Source organism: Leptonotus elevatus, chromosome 3 (assembly GCF_054856555.1).
Source record: "Leptonotus elevatus isolate MCC_2025b chromosome 3, RoL_Lele_1.0, whole genome shotgun sequence".
Classification (NCBI taxonomy): Eukaryota; Metazoa; Chordata; class Actinopteri; order Syngnathiformes; family Syngnathidae; genus Leptonotus; species Leptonotus elevatus.
This window is the reverse complement of record NC_141241.1, coordinates 9837592-9862518: the sequence shown is the minus strand read 5'-3', so window position 1 is coordinate 9862518 and position 24927 is coordinate 9837592. Positions and strand designations below refer to the sequence as shown.

Here is a 24927-nt window from a genome sequence, read left to right as displayed (position 1 = left end):
AGTTGTTCAGTTGTGCAATCGGCCTCTGCAAATCCGTTTTATTTATTAATAAATAATTAATAGAACCTAAAAGTAGCATTTGACATGCAAAAATAGTCTGCTTTGAGGTAATTAACCCCGTATTTGTTTTTTGTTTATCACAGCTTTTGAAATATTATAGTAGACTATATGTGTCAGTTCAATTTCTACCCTTTTTTATGCCTTAAATTGTAATAAATAAATAAATAAATGTTGACATTTAAAATCAAACAATATGTTAACAGTGAGCATTTGTTCATGTTTTGGTACCAATGAAATTTTTAAAGATGTAACCCGTTTGCTTATTATGAAGTAGGCCTATTTCTATTCTTATAACCATACTGATCCCCCCTAGAGATTGCAGAGACGAATAGGGAAAACTCTCTGCTTACGTTCCCCCTCGGGCATTGTGAGTATTCAACTTCCTGCCGAGAAGAACCACGACATTCCCCAGAACTGCATATTTGACTATAAGCTTTACACACAATTGATAGGAAACACAATAACATTAAACTGTAAAATATGTTGCAGTGACTTTAACTATAGGTGGGGGGGAAAAAACACAAATTGTGGCATACGGTAATAATTTTGAGGAAAATATGCCTCAACTTAGTTGACTATTTAGAAAATCATGTGAGATTTCAGCTCAGCATTTCTATAACAACTTCGTGATCAACTCATGGAACCGATTGAGTCTCTCTTTTGGGAGGTAGGCTATCCATCTATCCCGCTGTATTTCCAATACAGTATGACCTTAATAATAATGTAATCAACTAACTCGCAAATGATAGATCCATAATTGCACGCAATTATAGCAATTACTCCCAATTACAGAAGTCTCTGGCAGCACCATCAATCCACTTTCACCCATAAATCAGTTGTTTCCCTTCATTATGTGCCACGCGGGGTTCAAGAAATCCTACCTGTGGCCTCCCATTTCCCTAGCTCCTCGCGTTTTAAGAATGGGGAACTAGCACATTTCCCCTTTAAACAAGGTGGGCTGAGCCCCCCCCCCCCCCCCCCCGTTCCTATGGCAACCCAACCACATCATGCATATTCACACGTTCACCTAAACGCTCCTCTGCCGCGCCGGATGGGATGGATTGGGGTGATGTCAGCGCGTGAACCCCGTGGAACGCCATGTGCATGTTTCCCATCATGATTGTCACCTCGGCGACGTCTCGGCGAGAGGAGCGAGCCTGCTGCTGACCCCTCCATCCCGCCTTCCCACCTCCTCCTCCATCCGCCGGCGCGTCCCTCACATGTCAGGCAAAGGTGACTTTCAGGCAGTTTCCCCCCCACTTTTGCGCGCCATGCAGGCGAAGAGGCGCAAAGATGTGCGAGGGGGCCGAGCGGACCGCCCAGGCTGTGCGTGAGGAGGACGCACGCGAGCTGCCAGGTAGTCGGATCGTCATTTAAAGGGAACCCAAAAATGTGCAGTTTATTTCATTAAGAGTCGCCACCACCACCACCACCGTCCTCAAAAGCGGCAAGGCGAGTGTGTCATGTGTTGCAGGCTTTCAAGGATCGCTCACAAGATCAGAAGCACCACCCGGTGCTGCTCGGTTTGCCTAACAAATCTAGATTTGTTCCATTTTCGCTCCATAACATAATGGACAGGTTGCATTCGTCCATGCGTAAACGGCTCTACAGTTTGCCCCAGCACATTGGGCACAAACCGTCCATCATGGGCGAAGGAGAAGACGCGGACAAGGACACGCGGAGGAAGAGCATCCGGATGAAGCCGCTGCCGTCGCCCACCTCCGGGGGAAGCTGCAGAGGCATCGGGGAGACCAAAAGCGGCGAGTCGCTTATCATGGAGACCGACATCGGGAGACCGATGAAGACCAGCTCCAACGGAGACTGCCGGAGGTTCCGGGGCAGCCTCTCGTCCATCACCAGCCGCCATGTGCACGACTCGGACTCGGCGGAGGAGAGGCGCCTCATCACCGAGGGGGACGTCACCCCGAGCGAGGAGAGCCCCTCCGGAGCGATCGGCGAGGGCGCCGCGGAGCAGGGCGCGCAAGGGACCGGCGGAGGTGGCGCTTCCACCGGCAGCGGCGACGGCGCACCTCCGAGCGAGTCCCAAGCGGACAACCAGTCCGGGTTTATAAAGTTGGATGGAATTGATCAGATCTTGCCCGACGACGAGCGCTTGTACCAGGCCGGCTTCATGCACCGACAGTTTGGGGCCATGCTCCAGCCGGGGGTCAACAAGTTCTCCCTGAGGATGTTTGGAAGCGAGAAGGCGGTGGAGCGGGAACAGGAACGGGTTAAATCCGCCGGATTTTGGATTATTCATCCCTACAGTGATTTCAGGTAAACAGAATACTCTCTTGTCAACTTTCTGTTTAGATCATCAACCTTTTTTTTTTTTTCTCTCGATCAGGGGCCATTTCTTATCAAGCAGGCCAAAATATGAAAAATGATGCATAGAAACATTTAATATTACAGACAATATCGTATCATGTATTTTTGGACTTGTGGCATTTGCCTCACAGTTTTGAGGTTGGTGGTTTGAATCAAGGCTGTGGCCTTGTGTTGTGTTTGCATGTTAGTTGTATATGTGCATCTGCAAGTTTTCTCTTATACTCAGCTTCATATCCTATTCCAAAAAAGAGTGGATTGATGACAAAATATTCCATCGGTGTAATTTTTTAGTGTGACTGGAACTGCATACATGCGCCCTGCAAAAGCCTGGCTAACTGTCCAGGATCTACCTTGTTTCTTGCCCAACATCAGCTGCCAGCTCACCCGCAACCAGTGAAGATAAGCAGTACAGAAAATTGATGTTTTTATTTTGATAGCAGTTCTTCAGAGTTTTTTTATTTTTTCATATATTGTCATATCAAATCGAATACTCTTGCTGGCCATATATGGCCCACTCGCCTAGGTTTTCTACTCGTGGAAAATAACCTCGACAGAGGCGTAGATACACTGCTTCTCTCAGTTTATGTATTCCCCTTTTCACGTTGGGAAACAATATGGCAAATAGTGACCCCCCCCTTAAAATAAAAATAAAATAAAATCCCCACCCCCACATAGAAACCTTGGCATTCACTCTTTTTGGGATGCTTGCGAGGCCTGCGTTTTTATGGAGCAACCCATTGATAGCACAGCCTTTCCCAAACGGAATTTAGCTGAATATGTGCAAAAGCAAACAACAATTGAAACTTGTTGTTTGTTTCGTCCTGATGGTTCTTAAGTATTCCCACATAATGGGTTCAAGGCCTGGGTTACATTTCATTTTAAGAAGAGGTCAAATGAACTATGTACGCTTGATTATAAAGCACATTGTATTAGGATCAACTGCAGTAGTCTTCTTTTTATATTCTGTACATTCCTTAGTGCCCTTGAGTTTGTTATTGGCCATATGCATCTTGATTCATGGCCACATGGAGCCTCTGAACAGCTTGGCGAGACGGGCTTTAAAGGTCCCTTTTATTCATGCTCGTAAGGCTTTTGTAATGCAACTACATGTGGTTGAACATCATCTGAACCATTTTTAGGAGGCACCAGTGAGATATGTGCTTATTTATTGGCAAAAACAGCAATGATGTGTGACTGTGAGATCGAAATGGAAAACGTCCATATAGCTTAATAGGAAATTATGAAAATGTTTTTTTTCCCTCCGTCCTCTTCTTTGCACTAGCTCATTTCCTGTAGCGCGGTAATTAAGGAGGAGAAATATTTAATTACAGCCAGTGTCAGATTTAGTTCAACGGTGCAGCTATTCACTGGAGCTACATTGTGATTCTTGCACATTCCCCCCCCCCCCCCCCCTTACACATTTAACGTTGTCTTATTAGGATGTGATTGGTGATGCTGAATCCTATCATACCACCACTATCGTAAAACATATCAAAGTGTTTGCACCAAGATGTCTGACTCTGAGAGATGTGCACATGGGTTATATTGTTTAGTGAGGTAAAAAGAAGGCAAAAATAAAATGTCTGAATAGAAAACAGGACAGATTCGTTTAATCTCCTGCAGTGAATGATGCATTTTTTCCTTTTATTTTTTTATTTTTAAAACATGATTAGTGACATCCTGGTTGGGTTTAATTTTGATTTAAGCCTGAGTTATCTTGTCATCGAGTGGGGAAAAAATTGTGGCTTGGCAATTGAACTAAATGTGGGACAGGTGACTAGAGAGCGAGAGTGAAGTCCAGCCATCCGTTACTGCCACGGCTGATCCATGTGTAGGGTCATGGGGTGGTGGTGGGGATGGAGTGTGTCCCAGTTGTCGTTAGGGAAAGAGGCGGGATGCACCTTGGACATGTCGCCAGTCCAATCCATCCATAGGAGTACACATAGAGACCAGCAACAATCATTGCCAATGGGGATTGTAGAGTTTCCAAAATGACCATCAGCACAGTGACTGAAGTGGTTAGCGTGTTTACCTGTCAGGTCTGAGGTAGAGGTGGAGTTTGCATGTTGTTTCACTGTTGACATATTATTTAGTTACGAGAAGCTATAAATAATCATGCAGACCTTCAATAACCATAGGGGGTCCTCAAGGCAACATCATTATGACTTTACACTGGTATTGAAACAGGAGTTCAGAATATCCACCAAAAGATTCCCCCCATCACTTTAAAACCAATATTTGATATTTACAATTAATTTGTCAATCCATCCACTCATTTTCGATTGCATATCTCCTTATTCGGGTCACGTGTGAGCTGAAGTCTATCCGAGTTGACATTGTCTTTGGAATCCACATTCCAAAGACATGTATGTCAGATTAATTGAACACTCCAAATTATCCATAGGTGTGATTGTGAGTGTGGATGGTTTTTCGGCAACCAGTTCAGGGTGTACCCCGCCTACGGCCCGAAGCCAGCTGGGATAGGCTCCAGCGCGACCCTTGTAAGGACAAGCGGTCAAGAAAATGGATGGGTGGTACTTTTCCGGAAAAAGCACGTCATAGTGCGATAAATGAAAATGTGGTCAAAATGGTAAGTGGAGTGCACTTATTGCATGTATCACTTGATTTACACCATACGGTGTCCAAAACGCTTTACAAAGCTTCACTGCTTGGATCAGCAGTGTCGGGTCACTCTTCACGGAAGGAGAGACGTTTCGCACCAGCACAGGCAGTGCCAGATCATTGGCACCATCAATGTAACAAATAACTAAACTAAAGTAAACGAATGTGCTGTGTAGCAGAATTGTTTAACACAGGACTGCGCAGCTAGAGTAATTATTCATCATCATCGCCATCATCGTCATCGTCATCAAAATAGTTGTTAACTTTATGGGAAGTAGGCTACAGGGTTTCCGCAAGTCATTAAAAAACATTAAATGGATGTTGCTAAAATTAAGCCTTAAATGACATTAAGAAGTATTAAATACTATGTCAAGATGCATTACAATTTTAATTATTATTGTTGTTCATGCTTTATTTTACTTACATTGTGTGATTGACTCACACAGCAATAGTAATGTTGTAATTTACAATGAACAAAATGGCCTGGAGTCCACGAGTTACTACATGTTCCAAATACCAATTGCTCTGAATTTGAAAAGAAAAATGTGTTCTTGTCACCAATGTCCAACATGAAACACTAATGCTACCTAGTGGCAGAAGATTACCTCAGTGCAAATTTATGACTCAATGTTACACACTCCTTTTAACCATATTTTTTTTTCTGTAACTTTATGAATTGCTTCCTATAAAATTACTGTATCAATGAACTAAACAATACAACCACATTTATACAGGGAGTCCCCAAATTTCGGCAGAGTTACGTTCCTGCACTGGCGATGTAACCCGAATTTTGACTTAAGTCGGATTTCCCCGTTAAAGCCGACATTTACATCAAAATACTTTGTACAGTAATTAAAAAAAACATATTTGAAGTGGCTGGGGACAGGAAAGTCTGGGCTTCCGTCCTAAAGTTGCTGCCCCCGCGACCCGACCCCGGATAAGCGGTAGTATTTGGATGGATGGATGGATATTTAACGTGACCCGGAAGAACCGGAACCAATATTTCGTGTTTCCGCACATTGCTGACGGACGGCAGAGCGGAGCTAATTCGAGTTTAAACACGGAAATGGGACGTGCCTGATGGCGAGATGACTGGCTGATGGACGTCCGTTGCTAACAACAACACAACTTTAAATAACTTTAAAATGGCGTGATTACTGTGGGGGAAAGAAGGTGCTACGGACGAGGTACGTAGGTCGCGTGTCATGTAGCTCGAGGACTCCCTGTATTTGCTAACCAAAGCTCTCCACTTTTATATTAATTATTAAGAGTATGAAAAACTTGAAAACGTTTTTTTTATTTTTTATAAAAATTGAAAAACTTATTTTATAGTACGTTTACAACAGAAAAAATGTCAGATTAATTTACAATTAATCGTTAGCTATCAATAAAAATCATGCGATTAATTACTATTAAAAATGTAATCAATATATAAACAATATGCATGTGTGTGTATACACAGTACGACGCAGGCATTAAATTTGATGATATTTGCAGAAACCCTGTAGTAACCTACGGCCCGCTGTGTATCCACGTGCTTAGCGGTAAGCTGTTTACTGTATTTTTAAGGGTAGAGATGTTTGTAAGCTTTTTAGCTATTAAAGTGCTTTTTGATCATTGTCACTTTTAAGGGAACGCCAAATATTTATGAACATGTGCTATTCGCAAATAGCGGAGGTTCACTGCAGTTTGAAGTGGTCAAAATTACACAGATGGCCATTTTACTTGTCCTCCTTCCTTGCTGTTTGACCCCCTTGCTCTGTCCACCTCTCTTGCTCTCTTACTCACTGTGTTAAATGTCACCAGAGAGGGTGATTTGGGGCTTTGGGAGAGCGTCCTCATACCGAAAGGTCAGAGGTTTGGCTCCGGCTCTCGGTTTTGAAATGTCTTTTTGAGCGGGGATGCAGAATTAGGCTGTGGCGCTGCTTGAGCCGCATGCAGATGATGCACGTGTGACTCTCTCAGTGAAATACAGAGATGAAATCACACCAGAGAGGTGATGCTCTTTAAAAAAAAAAAAAGATTAACCAGACAACAGACATTATATTATAGATAGATATTGGGGTCTGCGATTGGCTGGTGACCAGTCAAGGATGTACCTTGTTTCCCAACCTAAAGTCAAACGGGATAGACAACTCACCCATCTGTCATACCGTTTAATAAATGGCTGAAAAGCGGCGACTGCCCAATAAGGACAGCTAAAAGTGTATCGTGCGCCTCTGCCCGTTGGAGTGTAGAAGATCTTTGCATGTTTTTCTGATGCTAACAAGGGACAAGACGAGGCGCACCACTTTTAATGCACCATTTCACAAGTAAATGAAACTATAATGGACCATTACCGTGCTACCTCTCGGTGGAAGTCTGTGTCATTAGTCGTTCGTCAGCATTAAAGTAAAAGTTTTTTTTTCAGAAATAATGGCAAAGTTAGACGCGGGGGGAATAGCGTGCCATGTCAGGGAGATGACACTGCACGTCGGGACGACTTTCAGCTTGTATTTGAGTTTTAATGCGCTGAGGGGGAAACGCTACTTTGGACACCTACATTCTCCAAAATCAGGATGAGCACCGGACAAAATGAGTCTAATTAAACTACACAAGGATCTGAGTGGGACCTTTTTAATGGGGCTGCAGCAGAGAAGGGTCGCCGTGACTAAAAGTTTTATTCCCATGTCTGCATCAAAGCCTTAGCGCTATAAGCTCAAATTAGAGTGTCACAAGGAATCACGTAGTCGTCACCGCGCCAGAATTCGGCAGAAATCTTCCCTTGTCAAGTATTGTGTAACGCTAAGAAGCGGGGAGGAGCGGTATCCAGCCAGGGAAAAAGACGGATTAAAAATGGCATCATAATCCAATCTACAGCCTCATTTTCCACATCCAAAGCCCAGTGGCCGCCTTCCGTTCTGAACGAGCATCTTGCAAGCGGGGAAGATGCGGTCAGCGACATGGTGACACTGAGCACCCAAAGAAAGAGATTCTTTTAAATGAGGAAGCCTTTTAAGCCCAGATGGGCCATAAATATGTATCTACTGATTGGCGCTGCCTGTACTTGTCCCTTCACAGCTCTGCAGAAGCCCTGCTACGGTTGATCAAAGCTATGTCCTTTGTTTATACATATTGACAATTAATACAGTGGAAACTTTGAGGCTCCGAGATGATTTGTTCAAATTTCAGCTGATAAATTAAAAAAAAAAAACATGTACAGTACAGCCTCGTTTCCACTGTCGGTATCTACTCTACTCTACTCTGCATATACATTGGCCTTGAGGTATGAGTGACCCGAGTTTTTCAAGATGATCTATTTATCTCTCTCTCTCTCTTTCTCTCTCTATCTATCTATCTATCTATCTATCTATCTATCTATCTATCTATCTATCTATCTATCTATCTATCTATCTATCTATCTATCTATCTATCTATCTATCTATCTATCTATCTATCTATCTATCTATCTATCTTCCCTGTAAAATCTATTGAGATGCGTATTCAATCATCTTTTATTGGATAGATATAATAGATAATCGTAATTTAGAAGGGAATGCCACATTTACACTACTGACAGTTCTCAGCTGTTCTCACCCTCGTGCCCTCTTATTGATGAGCCACCACTGGTTTAGTTATATAGACTCCATCTGACACTAATAAGGACAAGCGATATATATAAAAATAATAATAAATCAATGATGGATTGATGTAGGTCGTTGATTTTGGGGCACATAAATGGCAAATATGCACTTGGGTGGCCAACAGCAATGTACCTATTTTATAGTTGTCCCTCTGATGTATATTTAAAAAAAAAGAAAGAAAAAAAGACAGACTAAGTAGTTTAAAACAATTGCTTCGTTCCTGTTTTGGTAAGTGTCTTTGAGGAAAGAATGTGCAAGTGGAATAAAAGTCTGTTGCGAGAAAGAAGACTTTGCATAGAGGATGGAAGCATTTGCCTGCTGACTGTTGCAAAGGGATTTCACTGATTGACAGAAACTGCAGGACAACCAACCCCTGTCTCTGCAACAGGAGAGGGGGTGGGGGACTTAATAGAACCTTCCTTGCAAAGCGCAGGTGAGAAAAAAAAGTTATAATGTGTAACACTTTGCTTTCTCGCCGGGGAAACGTGAAAGACTTTCCAACAGATGTGTCCTCTCGGCTCTGAATCACCAGATAATTAAAAGGCACTCGGCGATCAGAGAGCTGCATTCTAATATCGCGCTGCATTGTTTGTCTGGAGCTCGGCACACAGTGCTGTTGCGTTGATAGGATTCACCCGGATATTTCTCTGGGCAAAGAGACAAACATCAGCTGGTTTTCATCTGGAGATAGATTGAGATCTCATTGTCTGAGTGGAGAAAACATTTTGTTACTCGACATTGTACAGTGCAACCTCGAAAGTCCTGTTGCTGAATTTGTAAAATGTTTTGCTACAAGCGTTCTAAGTTGCAGCTAAAATAAAATCCCAATTTTTTTCATCTGTCTTTGGGTGTCGGAAATAAAAGCAAGCACTTTGTAATGCAGTGGAATACAGTAAGGGGTAATAAGACCCATTAACTTGAAAAACAGCTTGAGAAGTTTGCAATTAGGCAGCAAGAACGGGAAAACATGCAATTAAGTAAGGGATTAAATTTCATTTTGTTTACAATAGTGGACGGAAAGCTAAACATTAAACTTGAACTTAACTTTCACTTTCAGCACATTTGCCCGATATATAAAAAAAAAGACTATAATACTACAATTATTAAACAACACTAAACTACTAAAATCCAACAAGCAACTAACTACATTTGAACAACAAAAGTAAAAAAGAAAAGAAAAAGAAACAAACGATAATGAAAATTCCAAAACCATTCTTTCTAATGTACCAGCGTAACATCTTAAAATTTTCAATCGGTAAATTTGGGCCAATACCAAATGACTTTAAAAGAGGCAGTCTGCTATTATCATACTACTAGTCCCCGGATCCAACGTACATTCTGTATCATCTCAGAAAAATGTCATGGATATGCTGATTATGTAGCAGTGCACAAAATGGGTTGTTGAAAAATACCAAAATCATGAACTCCTTGACAACTGCGACCACTTGACATTTATTCTGATTATTGGTTTAAAACAATTGCTTATCAGATGACTGAAATGGTAGGAACAGCTTGTTGCACCTTCGTATAGAGAAATTAAAGGCTGTATTGTGAGCAGGGGCGTAGCCAGAAATCTTTCATTGGGGTGGCCAGGGTGGAACCATGACTCATGGGGTGGCCATAAATTCATACCTGAAATGTCTAAATAAGTGATTCTTAACCATGCGGCTATACCGTTTGCGAGCACCGACTAGTGGGCTGCATAAAATAAGTTCAGAGCATATGTTTTCAATTCAATGTATTTGAGCTGTTACGATTGTCAATGAGTTGCTCAGTTACAATAGAGCTTTCTGCCACTTGGCGGCAATAAGGCAAATGTCAGTTACTGACCTGTACACAATAAGTAGAAAAGGAAACCGAACAGTTGAATTCATGACTAAGTATATATTTTTTTAAATGTTGATTTTACACACATTTATTTGTTCAAAACACTGAACGTTAAACATACAAATAAATAAAGAACAAAAACAAGTAAATTATGCCTTTTCATGGACTAACATTCAGTCAACATGACAACTGTGTCCAAAAACGCACCCGCAGATGCGACACAGTTGTTTGTTGATTTTTTATTTATTTTTTTATATTGAAGGTGTATAATAATAAACTTAGGTTTGTGTGAACGCCACATGTGTAAGCTCTGAAATGTGTTTGGAATTATGTTTCTATCTGCTTCAGGAGCTGAGATATTAATTATTTAGTAGGCATTGACAATATTTTTGAATATCCAGGATCCGTTGGGGGGGTGGGGGGTGGGGGGGGGGGGGGGGGTTCGAGGGCGTTGATCCGCCATTGAGTGCAGTTGCTCAACACAATTATTTTGTCTCTTGATCAAATGGAGTTCATTCCACCGTCACAGTTACCTGATGATTTTTGTTGTTGTAGCAATTTAAGTCATGGTCCTAAACGCCGCTATCCTCTTGCAGCGTATGTAGCGATCTCAAGCATGCAAGACAACCGCCGTCTGCATGTGTGAGTATATGCGTGCTCGTGTGTACGTGCGAGCACAGCAGACAAAATAACATCCTTGTATATTTCAATGGGCTTGATTACAGCTGGTTTGAGAGAGTGTTTTGCTATTGATTTGTTTGGGTCTCGTGGGGCGCTGCAAGTGTGGCATTGTTGAGTATATTGAAAAACGAGATGTCGAGACACGCACCGCCAAGGAGATGGTGGGTGTAGCGGGGTCAGAAGTCACTTAACAAAAGGTTCAAGGTAGATTGTAAAAGCCTCGCTATGTAGCATTTTTTTTTTTTTTTAAAGAATGGCTTAACATGCACTGCCGTAGTGATGGCGGGTGTGGACAAACTGTTTGTGACCATAAAACTGTGTCCGTTTGCGACTTTGAACACTGCAAAAAGTGAAATCTTAAGTAAGATATAATTTCTTAAATTTAACTTAAATTTGCTTATTTTGCTCTGACAAGTTTTTTTTTTTTTTGCTTAAGATAAGATTGTCAGACAAGATCATTCCGCTTATGTTAAGATACTTATTACTTAATTATCTTATTTGATCAAGCAGTCTTGGCATTGAGTGTACTGTGGGGCTTAAAATAAACATTTTACACATTTTAAGATGACAAACCAACATCAAAGGCCCTGAACTGGGGTTCCATAAATTGAATTTTCTTATTTTACGATTTTGCATAATAAAGTAATAAGATAAATGGAAAAATACAAATGTGAAGACAATCAGACAAAAGTGCAATGTAGCACTTTATTGTAAGCATGTTTTTCATCATCAGATCGTGGGTTCATTTGTCCTCTTTCCAGTAAATATGCTACCAGCACAGTCTCTGCCCTCAGACTGGTAGGTTGTGGGTTCAATTCTAGGATGGGTCATACCACATACAGTCAAAATGGGTCCCGTTACCTTCATGCTTGACACTCAGGCTAAGTTGGCAAAACGTAAATGAATATGTATGTAGAAAATTGTTCTAGATATTACAGCTTGGAAAAAAAAGTAAATATTACTTTTTTTGTGTTTTAATCTCATAGGTAAATTTAAGTAAAATTTTCTTGTTCTGTTGGCATATCATTTTGCTTATTATTATGTTCTTATTTTACTTCTTTTTTTCTTCAATTTTCTACTGTCCTTAATGAACGAACCTTGACGACCCCCCCCCCCCCCCCAAAAAAAATCAACAATCACTACCCTCACCAACACAAGTAAACGCTCAGTGGGATACGGGTCTTAAGTTTAATGTGTCGTCGTCTGTCACGATACGCTAACACAGTATTCATAAATATTTGTATGAAAAACACTTCTAAGCTTTGAATAGTGTGCATTCCGCCTTTCGCCCATTTTTATTTTAATTTTTATTCTAAGGAGCACAACTGATTAGTTTTTTGGGGGGAAGTGTGTTCTAGAGCCCTAAAATACATATAGTGCATCTTCACCAGGATAAACGCACTTGCAAATATTTGTGAGTTTTTGGGCATGTTGATGAAGACTCCTAAGGATAATGATTTACAACAATCTCATCCCTACCTGTTACACAAGCCCAAATAATCAAACAATACAGGATAAACCCAGACCAATGAAAACAAAACTTCCTTGTCAGCTGTAATGAAACCTTTTGGATTAAAGACGCGTGAGTGAACTAAACTCCACCATGTAAGCTTTTGGCCTTAATAGAGCAAGCTTTCATAGTGCTAATCTGCACAGAGGTATGACACTCTCACATTGCACAGCTTCTGTGTCTCCCACTTCTTTTTTTTTTGTTCACCGTTTTTGTTGAATAACTCCCCACGTTTAATTTAGCGACATTTAAACACGGGATTACAGAGGGGCTAAAAGTGGGCTAGTCAAAATAGGCTGCCCACTCTCATCCATAAATATTGAGCCAAGAGATTATTACGGCACAATTTATTTAATGGAGGGGAGCCCATGCGGAGGCGGGGGTGAGTGTGTTTAGCCGCCGGGTAGAAGAAGGTTGCCTGTCACAGTGGCGGAATGATTGAACGCTACCGTGTGACCTCCCTCGCTTAAACGGAACAGTGTGAAGCCTGAACAACTCTAAAAAATTATACTTTCCCCCCCCCCCCCCCATTTTGCACGTCAGTCAGTTCCCCCCACCCCTGTCTCCTGACGTCATTTAATGCTGCTTCACGCATTAACAGAGTTTAACCTTGTGACCGTAATCTGGAGGCGAGATTATATTGATTGATTGAACATCATATACATTTTGAAAATGGGCAAGCCAGCTGCTGTGCTGGATGTATTTGGTTTGCCTAACAAATGTAATGTCGTGTGTCCTTCCCGCTCCGCCATCTCCCATGCTGCCACATCAATTTATAATCTCCCCAGGTGGATACACAGCCACATTCGCTTGGCAAGGCTACTTTTAACACTTTCAACACCACAGTTAGGTTATTCCCCGGCACCCCCGGCCCCTCATTCCTCGTACTGCTCAGTGTGTCTGGGCTGTAATCCCCTGCCTGAATCCCGAGACCCCCCAAACCCCGCACAAGTATTCATGTGCTGAGTTTGCCCCCCCCCCCCCCAATTCCATCCAGTGTTTACAGAAGACTAGTATGGGGCTATTGTTTCCCGCTTCTGGCTTTTTATGCTTTTCTTTTTAAACTGAGAAATTTTGGCGACCCGTCAGGCTGCCTCTGTTGGTCATTGTTTTCTTATGTCTATTGGACTTAGTGTGACTGTTTAGTGAATTTCGTTGCTCTTTACTTGTGACGTCAAGATGACAATAAAATTCCCTCGCTGGACAGTTGCAGTCGTCGACACTGGAGCTGTCAAAATTAATCGAGTAATCAATTATCAAATTAAAGGATAACTCAACAGGAAGTCAGACTCTTGCTCCACCCCTATCTAACATTTGAAAAATAAAAAAAGTGGGTGTTGCCTGGAAGACCGTTGGGTTGCGAATGGGGAGATTGACAACAGCAATTCGCTAAGAAGCTGTTTAAGGAGGCGTGTACAAGAATGAGCCTGTGGGTGGCGGGGGCGACTACGTCGTGCAGAACAAGCGACGTAGTAAGTTTTGTCTCATGTAATTAGAGGACAAACAACCAAATTGAGTTTATCCCAGTGTGTTACCTGAAGATGGCGCCAAAAACACGGTTTTTGCCCCAAATTCAAGCTTTCAACAAACATGAACTACAATGTCAGAGTCATGACCAGGACAGCATTTGCAGACACCAGTTTATACAGTTTATCAGCAAAAAAAAGTTGATTTGGTGTTGAGTTATCCTTTAATCGACAACTATTTTTATAAGCGAGTAATCGTTTGGAGCCATTTTTTTTATTTAAAATTGTTCAAATCTTGTGATTTCAGCATAAAACAGTAATTATTCACTGATTTCTGTAGTCCTTCATAAGGGAAGACTGATTATATTCTATGTTTAAGCAAAATAAGACAAATACGTTTTTTTACTTTTGAAATCAATGACCGGACCTGCAACATAGTCCATCAATCATTACACAAATACGAAGAACAAAAAAAACAAAAAAACACTGGTTAATAAACAATACTTGGAGGGGAAAAATGCTTTTCGGGTTTTGTCTTGTGACAATGGAGTGACCAAGACCTCCACAGACCTTTCCTTCTGCCCCCTTCTGTATTCCCGTTGACATGCTCTGCTTCTGGCTGTTTGCCATGCATTATTTGAACGCCGCACATTCCGTGGATAGAGAAAGGAGAGAGAGTTGAGAAAGGGCAAAAACATAAAAATAAAAAAAACTGAGCTTGGTGACACTTAACAGATCAGTTGTGCAGAATATCACTGTTAAAGGAAGTCGCACTTGATAGTGAATGTGATGGTGCATACTGAGAATTATGACTACTTATTGATGGTTGTAAATCTTATTATTCCTTTTCAACGCAAACGTGTGACTATAATTTTCCCTTTGTAAGAGCTTTTGGGGGGGGGGGGGAAGAAGAAGAAGCAAAGAACACATTGAATGCCAACGGTGGTTGAAAGTCACATACATTATGTGCAAGTCTGAAGTGCACTGAAGAAAAATATAAATACAACCGTTATGTTTTTGCTCCCGTTTTTTCTACGTACACAAAAAGGCCTTCTTCTCTCTTGTTCACAAAACTCTCTAAATCTCTTAGTGAGCGCTTCTCCTTTCACATTCCATCCACCTCACAGGTGTGACGTATCAAGATGCTGATTACACAGCATAATTGTTGCACAGGTGCTGCTAACGAGCCCTACATGGCAGTGTTCTATTGTGCTTTAAATTGACATTGGTTAACTTCATTTGTATTTGTAGTAATAATGTTTTATGATGGTAGTAGTTTGACAGGAACGGCTTGTCGTCTACCTTTTGTAGTTCCGTTGTATAAATAAATAACCTCATTAATAAATGACAAAAATAAAGCCGTTCTCTAATCTCTTCTTCATCATACTGCTAAATACTCTTAACGCCAGGTTGGTGGTTACTGGACATGACTGTTAGTGTATAATATTTAGTATTTTAAAACAACCCAAAGCATGTTCTCCATTGTCAATCTTCCCGAGTCCCTATTTCCTTGCTGTTGACCTCTTCATGCACGCACACCTCAGCCTCCGCTATACCTCACACATACAAGTTAACCTTTTCAGCCTGGGCTTGTGTCCCAGGTGCATACTCACACCCCTTGTCTCTCTGAAATTGATTTTTTTCCCTACCTCCCCGCCACCACGACCCCCCTCCCATCAGACCAGATGAGAAATGGTCAAGATGTTATATGTCGCTTCAGGGGGCTCTCTGCACCCACCGAACATTGCATTAAAAAGCACTTAAAATTTAAATGTAAGTCACCGCTGTGAACGGAAAAGGTTTGTTAAAGCTCAGAAGCAATTAGCAGAATGTGTCCAAAACTTAAATCGCTTCTTCTTGTAGGTCACAATGTCATTAATTGTGTAAAGAGTCATTACATCCGACAGCTCAATACCTCATCACCTATCAAAAAAGGTTTTACCCATTGTAGTATTAATTCTAAAGCAGTGTCTCTGTATGAGAACTCCATTTAAACAAATACTCATAGTTGGACGTACTGTGGTGCTTAGTTAGTTAGCTAGTTAGCAAATGGGCAGAATATGCTTAGGAAGAACCAACCTAATGAATTTCTGCAACACCCCAGGGTGCTCTTTGTCGTCCCGTACACGAACAGTTTTAGTCAACCTCAAAGAAGAGACAGCAACGTGAAAAATCTACTTTTTGGAGCTTTTAGCCAAAATGCTAATTCCTCACCAAAAACATCCCCAAATTGGTGTTTTCCTCTATGAGAAATTCGAGGTCATTCTGCTCTCCAAGCACCAGCCCCTCCCAACCTGAGAACTTGAGCGGGTGCTCACTGTACGACGTCATTAGGTGCGGGCCCACCCCGCACCGCCTTTGCGGACTAAACGCACACCCATTTTCTCTGAGACCTAGACTTTATCAGTAAACATTCTGTCCAAATGAATTCAAAGCAATCAATAATGCTTGACATTTGCAATGCCAAAGTGCAATGACAATTGGCTGACTGAAAATCCCAGAAAAGGTTCTGGCTGACACTTGTACAACTTTTTGCGCTGTTGAACCTAACTGACCGAGTGGTGTAGTTTTTCAGGGTCGCCCCCCCCCCTTCTTCTCTTTCTTTCTTTCTTCCCTCTTCTCCCCTCCTCCACTACGATTTCTTGCGGCAAGGAGCCGTTTTCTTTCAAATATATATTGACAAATTGAACGTCTATCCAATTTCCACATGTAAAGAAAACGCGGTTGTACTACGGCTGGCCGGTCTTGCGTGGCCACACAGCGCTCCTTGGCAGCAGCCGGCAACCACACGGAGAGAGGCGGGGTTTTACTGAACCCGGCGTTTTATTCCCAAAAATAGCCAGCAAAATACCTAATATTTCTTAAAAAATGACATCGCTATGGTGTCAAAGGTAAGATTTAATCACTATATGCCTATTGTTAACTGTAAGGGTTTAAAATTATGTGATGTAATAAAGTAGGAAGTACTTAATGTAACACGATTTTTTTTCTCCCTATTTGAGTATGAACTGAATTATTCCAGTCCAGTTCTCCTGAAACTGATTTTCTTTCGCTATTTCTTTCGCCATTTTCCATGAACCGAGGCGTAGCCTGGTATCTAACAAACAAATGGAAAAACCAACCAAAAATATCAAATCTTGTGTTCACTTTGGTGGAGGTTTGAACTCTAATTACCTTTTTTGGAGGTCATTGACAAAACCTCTACCAGGTCAAGATTTGCAGTTGTGTCAAAGGCCTATCCCAGCTGGATCCAGCAGGGTGCCCACTCAGAGACCTCCAGAATCCAGTGTGCTGGATAAAGACGTCTGTGCGTGTGTTTGTGTGTGTGTGAGGCTCACAGGAGTTACTTCCCTGGATCAATTGTGTTTGACTTGGCCACGCCACACGCTGTCTGTCTGCTGCACTCAAACAAATGGGCCGCGTTACCGCACACATGCAGCAGTGGTAGACAGCGGCTATTTTTCCTTCTACTCTCTGATATGTGGGCGGACTCCTGATTTATCTTCACCATCATCATCATCATCATTGTTTGGAACATGTCCTAGTTTTTCTTCCCCTCCTCTGTCTCCCCTCACACGCACACACGCGCACACATACTTGCCTCTGTGTATTATGAGGACATTTTTTCCAAACCGGTTTAATTGTGTATTACAGGGACACCCCTTTCTGCTAATGCCAGAGAGATGGGACTTGCACCCAAAAATTTTTTTTGGGGTTGTCCAGGAGAATTTCACTTCAAAACTTGAAAAAACTCAACACACGAAAAAAAGAAAAACCTGAAAAAATCCGTAATTGTGAGGACATAGATAATGACCTAAATAAGCCACGCCCATTGCAAAAATGGTAATTATGAGGACCAACTCACATTACAAGGACAAAGTTTACACAACACACAGCAACCATGTCACTGAAGTGATTTGAAAGTTCTGGCATTCTGACTTTACACAAACTAAAATGGCATTGATGTGTAATGACTTACCTGATATAAGGACACATTGTTGTACATAACAATACTGTGAAATGCAAAGTCATACCTGATCTGTCCTAAAATTGTAAGTTTTAACATGGTGCTCATGTTACAACTTACAATTTTAGGACAGACTGAAACTGGTATGTTAATAAAACTGCTTCTTATGTGAACAGGTTATCTAGGTCAAACACAGCTTTGTAATGGATAAGCTCGACATGAAACCAGATGCAAAAGAGTCAGTGAACATTGAACATTTTATTCTTTAAAACATGACTACCTCTCATCTTAAAGGATGAGCAGTTTTCTCATAGCTCATTCCTGAAATACCTTCGGATTTCTGAATTTCTGAAACAGGTTCAATGTAGGAAGTGTCCGAAGTACTGTGAGAATCTGGAACATATTCCTCTGCTAACGAATCCTCACTTGAACTGGATACATCAGCAACCTAATTTTTTAAACGAAAACAATTATTACATACATACATACATACACATATTGTCGCTGTTCTGTGAAAAACACTTCCACCATAGGAGCTACCGGAGAGCAGCCCGCGACCTAAAAATGGAAACGTGTTTTTCACAGGACAGCAATGATATCCATATATACAGTAGATGCACACATACTTATGCATATATACAGTGGCTCTAAAATTAACCTGCCATATGCGGGTTAAAATTCATTTTGGCGGGTGGTCATAAATATTTACTAGCTTTACTTCGCTGTTACTTAGTGAGGTTACACTCGAAGTAGAAGCTTGAGAAAAGTGTCGAGCGCTCGCGGCAGAAGTAGCTCCCGCCATTGATGGGCTAATGTGCTAAAGTTAATTTACCAAAGGTCTTCATCATCAAGCAGTTTTGCATTTTTTTTAAACGGGATATGTGCCAGATGCTGGAGCAAACTAGAAAAGCATTTAGAACCTAAAGTTTGTGCACATACTAAAGATTATTATAAATCTAGTCACATTTATTCAAAAGATGAGATGAAGCATTTAACAAGAGGGATAGTTAATATGCTTAATCTATGGCATTGCCCCTAAAACAGATATTGTGTGATACAGTCCTTCAGTTACAGTAGACTTTTCTATTTTACCGAGTCAGACAGTCGTTAAGATTGAGACAATTGCTCAACATTTAGCTGCTTGCAACTAAAGATAAAGGTATAAACATGGGTCATAATTTATCCTCTTGACTAAATTATATTCATTCAATGAAAATGCCTGCACTATTAATTCTGGTTGCGTGAAACAAAGATCCATTGCAGATACAAATAACACAGAAGATAAAATACCCATCATGCCAGTCCATTCTAGTGCAGCGAAAGGTCCAAAACATAAAGCACATTTATCCAAGCTTGATACAAGTAAATTAACTACCTGATGTTTACACTTCTGTTTAAAAAAATAAAATAAAATTGATAGCGAGTTCATCTCTAAAATCCACCATAAATAAATTAATGGGAACAAAAGATCACTACAGTGCATAATCCAAATCACCAAACTGCCAACAAATCTTCAATTTGAGATATTTTTAATGTTGACTTGTAGGAATTTTAGTCCCATACAAGCTTATTGTTGGATACAATATTTTGAACGTCTTGGCAATACACATTGCATAAAAAATTGTTGTGATTATATTTGTTAGTTATATAGTTCAGCCCTAGCATCTACTCTACACTCTTCACTCCTAACGTCTTGCTTCTGAAAACTGATTTCAACATCAATATTCAAAAAGAAATCTCGTCACCTGGTCAACTTGGTCTGTGACAGCTACGTCTTCAGCTATGTCTTCAGGTTGTGCTTCAGTTGAAACCTGGTACACATGAAGAGAAAAATACATATAAAATTCAATTCTTAGTAACACGACTGTACCTGTGCATTTACACAGTTACAGTACATACAGAACAATTAATAGGTTAAAGTATTGTAAATGCAAACTCATTTTATTTGCCATTACAAAAATAAATAAATAAATCCTTCTGCACTACAGGTTTGTGTAAATTGGTGACGTCTATTTTTCACAATGAAACAAAAACAAGAAAATACACAGTCCTCAGAGAATCCATACCTGACCAGAGTATGAATTGTATAATAACTCCAAGCCCTCAAAACTTATTTTACAGTCACGGTGTATGAATACACTGTCCTCAGTGTCAGTTATTCACAACTATAACATTGTGAGGACTAAGTATCTGTGAGGGCTGCACAGTATTGACAAAACATGCGACATGGGTGTTTTATACAGTAATGGAGATTATTTCGACATTGAACATGGACCTAAAAAAAAAGGATCTATCTATAGCTATATATTTTTATAATCCAATGAAAAAAAATACACGATAATCCGGAAAAATAAACATGCTCATTGTGATCTAATCTTATCCAATTAAGTTATTTTTTGTTAGTAATGCCCCTCGATACGTTTCTCGTATGGCGATGCGCAATTAAGGTAGTCTCTGATTGGTCAAAGTCAGACTAAAGTATACAATCCAATATTCATTTGTTGCTTGTCTTTGCAATACACATATTGCATGAGCCATTCGTGCGACAAGATATTTTTTTATATATTGTGCCAACGTCTTGCTTCTGAAAAATGTATTTCAACGTCAACATTCAAAAAGAAATCTCGTCACCTGGTCAACTTGGTCTGTGACAGCTACGTCTTCAGTTATGTCTTCAGGTTGTGCTTCAGTTGAAACCTGGTACACATGAAGAGAAAAATACATATAAAATTCAATTCTTAGTAACACACAAGTCTGTACCTGTGCATTTACACAGTTACAGTACATACAGAACAATGAATAGGTTAAAGTATTGTGAATGCAAACACATTTTATTTGCCATTTCAAAAATAAATAATCCGTCAGCACTAATGGTTAGTGTAAATTGGTGATGTCTATTTTTCACAATGAAACAATTAATAGAAAATACACAGTCCTCAGAGTGTCCATACCTGACCAGAGTATGAATTATGAGGACTGTATGTGTAACTCCAAGCCCTGAAAACTTATTTTACATTCGCAGTGTGTAAATACACTGTCCTCAGAGTGTCAGTTATTCACAACTACGACATTGTGAGGACTATGCACCTGCGAGGGCTGCACAGTATTGACAAAACATGCGACATGGGTGTTTTATACAGTGATGGAGATTATTTCGACATGGACCTAAAAAAAAAGATCTATCTATATCTATATATTTTTATAATCCAATGAAAAAAAAATACACGTTAATGCGGAAAAATAAGCATGCTCATTGTGATCTAATCTTATCCAATTAAGTTATTTTTTGTTAGTAATGCCCCTCGATACGGTTCTCGTATGGTGATGTGCAATTAAGGTAGTCTCTGATTGGTCAAAATCAGACTAAAGTATACAATCCAATATTCATTTGTTGCATGTCTTTGCAATTCACCTATTGCATGAGCCATTCGTGCGACAAGATCTTTTTTTTTTATAAATTGTGCAACGTCTTGCTTCTGAAAAATGTATTTCAACATCAACATTCAAAAAGAAATCTTGTCACCTGGTCAACTTGGTCTGTGACAGCTATGTCTTTAGCTATGTCTTCAGGTTGTGCTTCAGTTGAAACCTGGTACACATGAAGAGAAAAATACATATAAAATTAAATTCTTAGTAACACGACTGTACCTGTGCATTTACAGTTACAGTACATAAAGAACAATGAATAGGTTAAAGTATTGTGAATGCAAACACATTTTATTTGCCATTTCAAAAATAAATAATCCATCAGCACTAGTGGTTTGTGTAAATTGGTGACGTCTATTTTTCACAATGAAACAATCAATAGAAAATACAGTCCTCAGAGTGTCCATACCAGAGTATGAATTATGAGGACTGTATGTGTAACTCCAAACCCCTGAAAACTTATTTTACATTCGCAGTGTGTAAATACACTGTCCTCAGAGTGTCAGTTATTCACAACTACGACATTGTGAGGACTATGCACCTGTGATGGCTGCACAGTATTGACAAAACATGCGACATGGGTGTTTTATACAGTGATGGAGATTAAACATTTAACACGGACCTAAAAAAAAGATCTATACATATACTGTATATATACACATACATACATATACATATATACATACATACATACTCTATATATACAGTATATATATATATATCTATATCTCTATATATATATATATATATATATATATATACACATATATATATATATATATATATATATACACATACATACATACACACACACATGCATACAGATATAGATGTATAGATATATATACTGTATATAGAGAGAGAGAGACATAGAGAGACAGATATATAGATATAGATAGATAGATATAGAGATAAAGATAGAGATAGAGAGATCTTTATAATCCAAAGAAAGAAATGCACGTTAATGCGGAAAAATAAGCATGCTCATTGTGATCTAGTCTTATCCAAATGTTATATTTTGTTAGTAATGCTCCTCAATACAATTCTCTTGTATGGCGATGCGCAATTAAGGTAGTCTCTGATTGGTCAAAATCAGACTAAAGTATACAATCCAATATTCATTTGTTGCATGTCTTTGCAATACACATATAACATGAGCCATTCGTGCGACAAGATATTTTTTTTTATAAATTGTGCAACATCTTGCTTCTGAAAAATGGATTTCAACATCAACATTCAAAAAGAAATCTCGTCACCTGGTCAACTTGGTCTGTGACAGCTACGTCTTCAGCTATGTCTTCAGGTTGTGCTTCAGTTGAAACCTGGTACACATGAAGAGAAAAATACATATAAAATTCAATTCTTAGTAACACGACCACCTGTGCATTTACACAGTTACAGTACATAAAGAACAATGAATAGGTTAAAGTATTGTGAATGCAAACACATTTTATTTGCTATTTGAAAAATAAATAATCCGTCAGCACTAGTGGTTTGTGTAAATTGGTGACGTCTATTTTTCACAATGAAACAATCAATAGAAAATACACAGTCCTCAGAGTGTCCATACCAGAGTATGAATTATGAGGACTGTATGTGTAACTCCAAACCCCTGAAAACTTATTTTACATTCGCAGTGTGTAAATACACTGTCCTCAGAGTGTCAGTTATTCACAACTACGACATTGTGAGGACTATGCACCTGTGATGGCTGCACAGTATTGACAAAACATGCGACATGGGTGTTTTATACAGTGATGGAGATTAAACATTTAACACGGACCTAAAAAAAAGATCTATACATATACTGTATATATACACATACATACATATACATATATACATACATACATACTCTATATATACAGTATATATATACATATACATATATACATACATACATACTCTATATATATATATATATATATATATATATATATACATATATATATATACACATACATACATACACACACACATGCATACAGATATAGATGTATAGATATATATACTGTATATAGAGAGAGAGAGACATAGAGAGACAGATATATAGATATAGATAGATAGATATAGAGATAAAGATAGAGATAGAGAGATCTTTATAATCCAAAGAAAGAAATGCACGTTAATGCGGAAAAATAAGCATGCTCATTGTGATCTAGTCTTATCCAAATGTTATATTTTGTTAGTAATGCTCCTCAATACAATTCTCTTGTATGGCGATGCGCAATTAAGGTAGTCTCTGATTGGTCAAAATCAGACTAAAGTATACAATCCAATATTCATTTGTTGCATGTCTTTGCAATACACATATTGCATGAGCCATTCGTGCGACAAGATATTTTTTTTTATAAATTGTGCAACATCTTGCTTCTGAAAAATGGATTTCAACATCAACATTCAAAAAGAAATCTCGTCACCTGGTCAACTTGGTCTGTGACAGCTACGTCTTCAGCTATGTCTTCAGGTTGTGCTTCAGTTGAAACCTGGTACACATGAAGAGAAAAATACATATAAAATTAAATTCTTAGTAACACGACCACCTGTGCATTTACACAGTTACAGTACATAAAGAACAATGAATAGGTTAAAGTATTGTGAATGCAAACACATTTTATTTGCTATTTGAAAAATAAATAATCCGTCAGCACTAGTGGTTTGTGTAAATTGGTGACGTCTATTTTTCACAATGAAACAATTAATAGAAAACACACAGTCCTCAGAGTGTCCATACCAGAGTATGAATTATGAGGACTGTATGTGTAACTCCAAACCCCTGAAAACTTATTTTACATTCGCAGTGTGTAAATACACTGTCCTCAGAGTGTCAGTTATTCACAACTACGACATTGTGAGGACTATGTATCTGCAAGGGTTACACAGTATTGACAAAACATGCGACATGGGTGTTTTATACAGTGATGGAGATTAAACATTTAACACGGACCTAAAAAAAAGATCTATACATATACTGTATACATACACACTCTATATATACAGTATATATCTATATATATATATATATATGTATGTATATATACATACATATCTATATATGTACGTATATATATATACATATCTATATATATACGTATATATATATACATATATATATATATACATATATATATATATATATATATATATATATATATATATATATATATATATATATATATATATATATATATATATATATATATATATATATATATATATATATATATATATATATATATATATATATATATATATATATATATATATATATATATATATATATATATATATATATATATATATATATATATATGTATATATATATATATATATATATGTATATATATATATATATATATATGTATATATATAATATATATATATATGTATATATATATATATATATATATGTATATA

General features: G+C 39.0%; 2 protein-coding genes across 2 annotated transcripts in view; one reads left to right on the top strand and one right to left on the bottom strand.

Moving 5' to 3' along the window:
• Positions 1–1126: 1126 nt before the first annotated feature.
• Positions 1127–24927, top strand: part of hcn4 (hyperpolarization activated cyclic nucleotide-gated potassium channel 4) — a 112219-nt gene continuing 88418 nt past the window's right edge. Inside the window, exon 1 of the mRNA XM_086071668.1 lies at positions 1127–2337. Coding sequence (XP_085927794.1) covers positions 1631–2337 — 707 coding nt within the window. The 5' untranslated portion in view covers positions 1127–1630. The remainder of the gene's footprint in view (positions 2338–24927) is intronic.
• Positions 17170–24927, bottom strand: part of LOC147176884 (uncharacterized) — a 14048-nt gene continuing 6290 nt past the window's right edge. Inside the window, exons 5-7 of the mRNA XM_086071309.1 lie at positions 23931–23996; positions 19830–19895; positions 17170–17214 (exon numbers count right to left, since the gene is read on the bottom strand). Coding sequence (XP_085927435.1) covers positions 17170–17214; positions 19830–19895; positions 23931–23996 — 177 coding nt within the window. The remainder of the gene's footprint in view (positions 17215–19829; positions 19896–23930; positions 23997–24927) is intronic.